Raw genomic sequence first — 5,299 nt, forward strand, 5'->3', positions numbered from 1 at the left:
AAAAAAAAAATACCTTTTAAAAAAAAAATTTAAGCAAAATGCTAGTATTGTTTTTGAAAAACCTAAAGAATCTCAAATTGCTTGCTCATATATTCATCTGTTCATCTTAAAATATCTGAATAAAAGATAGAGGTAATCACTGTACTCACTTTCAAATACAAAGAGGAGAGAGAGGATAACTGTCCTACCCCTCCCACTGCCAGAAATAATGCCGTCCCTGAACACACCTGGGATATAGTTCATTCTGTATATCAAGGCAGCACTCTATTATCAGAGAATTGCACTGACACAATATTCATCTCCCAAAACGAGGGAACTGAGCTGCTCAACAACCTCTAACAAGAGGTAACAGAGCTTCACACATCTGTCCTAAGACTCCTTCCTTTTTAAAATTCCTTCTTTTAGGTATACTTTAATATTAGGCCTTTCAGGATGATGGCAAAGTCCCGAAAATAAATCTCATGGAATGGGAAATATTTAGGATCTAGTTTTCATACTGATCCTCCAATGTATGTTTACTTTACGTGGTCTTAAAGGCCTTATGAAATGGGCAGCATTCATACTTGTATATAATAAGGGCTGATGAATCTCACAACTCTTTTCAAATATTGATGGCATCATTTAAATTACTTGAAAATGCCAGAAAATTTTCCCACCAGAATTTAACATAGTCTTAGTGGAACTACATACAAGCATATATAAAATCTGTAGGTGTTACCAATTTCCAGACAGGCTGCCCACTGTAATCAAACTAACAGTTGCATTTTGCTTTCCATATTTCAGGCAAGCTATGCCAAGAAATAATTTAGCTCTTTCAAAGCAAAGCCTATCATATGATTTATTGCAAGAGGTACAAAATATTCTTTTCACCGAAATGGCTGGCAAATATATAAGTATTCAGTTGCATGTTCCAAAGGACTAATAAATGAAAACAGAGTAGATGACATGAACCAAGAATCTAAGAAAAAATATTATACTGTACTGAGAAAAATATTATAAGCATATTTCACTCCAAAAGAACCACATTTTTATTACATACAATAAATCTAATTCATGCTTCAGGGAAGTGGAGGTAGGGAAAGAAAGGCATTCTCTTTAAGAAAGAACAGTTAAATGACATAAACATTCATTCTAGTGAATGAATGTGATTCTGTACATTCAGACATTCTGTCATTCAGAAAACAACTCCATTACCAAATGTGGTTTAAGAGCACCTCTCCTTTTTTGTTTTATCAGTGAGTTCTAACATTATTATTATTACTATTACAACTTATTAAAGACTACTTATGCCACAATAAAAATTCAATCTATACTATCTATTCTTTTAAAGAATTCAAATGAAGACTTGACAACTTACATTTTTCCCCAGGGGAAGGTGCAGGTTTGTCACAAATATCAATAACCTATCTTTAAGTTATAAAGTAACAAAGTTAGCTAAACACTGCAAAAGTAAATTTTATTTCTTCAGGACAAATTTTTCACTTTCAGTTCATAACCCTGAATTTTTTTTTTCTTTTTTTTTTTAAAAAAAAAAAAAGGAAATTTTAGAAAAAATTAGGCTTCTTCCTGCAGTATTCAAGGGGCTGCTCCACTAAGTTCCATTTTCTAGAAGACCGCTATTTTTGTGCTATGCAGTATAATAGACCACAAGCTTAAATTATTCACCATGTTTCAAGTCTATGAAAATTTAAAGTTCATAATCATTTAATCTACATACTGGGAACGCTGATCCTATATCAGGAAAACTTCTCCATAGTTTCCATGTTACCTCAAGTTCCTTTATCTCTTGCCATGAAAGGGGCACCAAAGCAAAACTGCTGAAAGTGACCATTCAACAAAGTCATAAAATCGGGAGTGCCCTGGTAGTACAATGGTTAAGACTGCATTGCCAATGTAGGAGGCACAGGTTCAATCCCTTATGGAGGAACAAAGAGCCTATGTGCCATGCAGCACGGCCAAAAGATTAAAAAAAAAAAAAAATCAAATGGACAAAGTCATAAAACCAAACTCAGGAAAAGAACTTCTACCTGTAACAAGCCTATTCCCTGGCTTCAAGTGGAACTTCACATAAACCAGCGGCATATATTCTTAATAGTTCTTTGACTAAACAGATTCCATAAACCGCTTCTATGATTCAACCATCCAGTGAGATGGGCCTTCCTTTAAAGCAGTGGCTAAAAACTGGGGTATTCACCCTAAAGGGTGATTTTGCCCTAAAGGGACATCTTGCAATGTCTGGAGGGTTTATGGATTGTCACAACTTGTGGGGGGAGGGAGCGGCGGGTGCCACTGGCATCTGGTGGGCAAAGGTCAGGGATGCTGCCAAATATCCTACAGGGTACAGGACAGCTCCCACAACAAAGAATGATCCAGCCCCACAACCATGTTGAGGATAAGAAACCTTGTTTCAATGGGATCTAAGTACTACTTACAGTCACCCTATAAAGATGATATTATTGGCTATAAGTATAAGCATCTAATTTCAAAGGGAGAGAGCCAGAACAGTATCCCAGACCTCTAAGCAAACGCTCGGAGGAGCAAAGGCAAAGCTGATGAGCTCTAGGCAAACTGCACAGCCCTGGACAGATGTCAGCAGGATCTGCAGTCACCACTGTCGGGTAACGTCCCCATCACCTGGAAACTCCCTGGATCTACATGTTGCCACACAAGCTTGACAATTTCCCCCACTGTCCACCTACTCCCTCTTTGCTCCCCACTACGGAGTTTTCTAAGGCAGCCCACGGGCTTTTTTTTTCTTCTGTGCGAGGATTAAAAATAGCATGAAAAGCAAGTCAGAAGACATGAAAATAGTAAATAACCTAAGGTGCTTTCCATCCCGGAAAGTCTATGATTTAACAGGACTTAAAAGGTTTGTAAATCAGATCTGGAACTTGAAAAGAGATGGGCAGCTTAAAGAAACAGTCCCATGAATAAACAAACATCTAAGGTAAAATAATCATCAAAAGAATATTTGTGCAGATGTATGTCTGTAACTGCACAGACCCAGATGAGGGAGAATAAAACGGAGCTGAAATGGAGCGCTATTTCTTCAAACTGCACTGGCAGGAAAAATGAGTCTTTAGAGGCTAAAAAACAGAATTTACATTTTTCACGTATCTTAAAAGATGACAGGGCTTGAAAATCCATAATAGAAAAACCTTTTAAACAAATCTTAACGAAAAGAAAATCTCAAGCTGTTGAAACCTTACTGATCAATACGGAATTGATAAATAAATTATGGCCCACCCAACACAATGTGGCCATTAAAAATCGCATTGAAGATTTAGTGGCAAGGATATACGCTCACAATATCATAAAGGAAGAGAGATTACAAACAATATATAGCATATGATATCTATCCTGTACAAAGCGCAAACATACAGAAGTGAATAAATATAAACAAGGAAAGAAAACATACACATGCACACCAAGAGACAGAAAGGAGGAGGTCTGCCAAAATGTTCACAGTGGTTATCTGAGTGGGAAGGGAATTTCTATTTCTATTCCTTCTTTGTGTTTTTCTCCATTTTCAAACTCTCCTAGAATGAGAATCTTTTGTTCCATTTTGTACTTACAAAACTAACACGTTATTACAGATTTACGCCCAGTTGTTTCAGGAACTGTCCACAAAATGAGAAAAAACACATGTGAACCTGCCGACTTTTCAATGAAAAAAAAAAACATCTTCAGAATCAACAAAAACGAACCTCTACTGAGCGCTTTGATTATGCACTTGGTGATTTTCTAAGCACTTCAAATATATTAACTTATTTAAACCAAACCAAAAAAGATGTGTAAAAAGAGCCCTGGAATACTAGAAGCTGTGCACAAACATCAGTCCCACTATGAATTTCAATCTCAGTTTCCAATGCTTGAAATGAGAGCTGGACTTTCTTTAAAGATCCTCTCAAGGCTATACTGAGATTCTACGTGTAAACAATGTGGGCAAACGAGTGTTTGTAAGGAAGCCTACAGGAGAACGAAGGGGCAGCTGCATGCCACCTCAAAAACAAGACCCTACTAAAAAGGAACATACAATATGTCTCTCAGTTCCTCCTCCTTAATATCTATACAGCACATTTCATAACATGTTTAAAAAAAAAGGTTTAAAGGCCTACATTTCCCCAACATACTTGCATGCAACTGATCAAATCGAGACGAAGTCTGGCATCTTAAGAGAACCACTGAAAAGGTCTGTTTGTTATTAAAAGACTGTGACTGCTTTTAACAATAAACCTGTAGTAAACAAAAACTTTAATATTTTAATCGCCTTCTGGGTAGGGCCATTTTAGTGTCTGATCAGAGGGATTTAAAAGACTTAACTGGGATTCACCAAAACGCGTTCTGAAATAAAACCAAAACCCCAACAACAACGCTCAATGGAAGATGAGGGGCCAGCATGCGTGTCCTCTCTCTGGGGAAATTACAGCTGCGTAGTGGAGGTACTGTGGACTCCCCGGGTCAACGTGGAATTGTTTCCGAAGCTCGTGTCTGGACACACGGTGGACAGGGGTTTACGCGTGGGTCGGGAGCCACCACGGAGGTGAGGGGAAAGACGCTGACCTGCTTGGTCGACTTTGTGTCTTTCTTGCTACCATCAAATATAGGTTCGTGGGCATCTTCAGTAACAAAATGCGTAAGAGATAAATGCGCTGTTAAACACAAAACACCGGTGGGTCTGTGATGGGATTATGGAGGGAGAACGTTTCCGAGCTTAAACTACACTTTGTGGATTTAGGAAACACAAAGACGCGAAACACTGAACAAATTCAGAATGCAAGTGTGAGAGACACGTTCTGTTGGAACACAAAAAAAGAGCAAGACCACTTGAAATTGGAACGGCCCTGGGACCGGTGGGTACCCTCGCGGACCCGGGACCGGGATCCCGCTGGAGTCGCAGCCGCCCGCCCGGCAGCCCACCCGCGTACTCCCCGCGGGGCGCGCGGCTAACCAACGGCGACAAAGCGGACCCCACAACTTCCCCGCGCCGGGGCCCAAGGCCGGGCCCGGGTGCTCAGCGCGGGAGGGACGGACTCCGGCCGCCCGCGGACCGCGCCTCATTGCAGGGGGCCCCGCGAGCGCGGGACGCTGAGACCTCGAAGGGGGCGCGCCGCCGGCCCGCCCGGCCCTGCGCGCCCGGGTCCCCGGCGTGTCGCTCCCGCCGCCGCCGCCGCCTCGCTCCTCGCGGACAGAGACTGGAGTCCCGGCGCGGAGCCCGCCGCCGTCCCGGAAGCCACCCGCCCTGGCTGCTTCTTACCTGGCTGCACCCGCCGCGCCCCGCGCCTCAGAGCGCGGAGAG

At 41.6% G+C, this 5,299-nt stretch overlaps 2 protein-coding genes across 2 annotated transcripts in view; one reads left to right on the top strand and one right to left on the bottom strand.

Moving 5' to 3' along the window:
• LOC104995974 (PR domain zinc finger protein 2-like) overlaps positions 1-5,299 on the bottom strand; it is a 47,559-nt gene extending 42,260 nt beyond the window's left edge. Inside the window, exon 1 of the mRNA XM_010850059.1 lies at positions 5,258-5,299. The gene's annotated coding sequence lies outside the window, so the exon portion shown is untranslated. The remainder of the gene's footprint in view (positions 1-5,257) is intronic.
• LOC104996113 (collagen alpha-1(VII) chain-like) overlaps positions 4,380-5,299 on the top strand; it is a 1,252-nt gene continuing 332 nt past the window's right edge. Inside the window, exons 1-2 of the mRNA XM_010850242.1 lie at positions 4,380-4,543; positions 4,817-5,289. Of these exons, the coding sequence (XP_010848544.1) occupies positions 4,380-4,543; positions 4,817-5,289 (637 nt within the window). The remainder of the gene's footprint in view (positions 4,544-4,816; positions 5,290-5,299) is intronic.

Source organism: Bison bison, unplaced genomic scaffold, assembly GCF_000754665.1.
Source record: "Bison bison bison isolate TAMUID 2011002044 unplaced genomic scaffold, Bison_UMD1.0 scf7180017864289, whole genome shotgun sequence".
NCBI classification, from domain to species: Eukaryota; Metazoa; Chordata; class Mammalia; order Artiodactyla; family Bovidae; genus Bison; species Bison bison.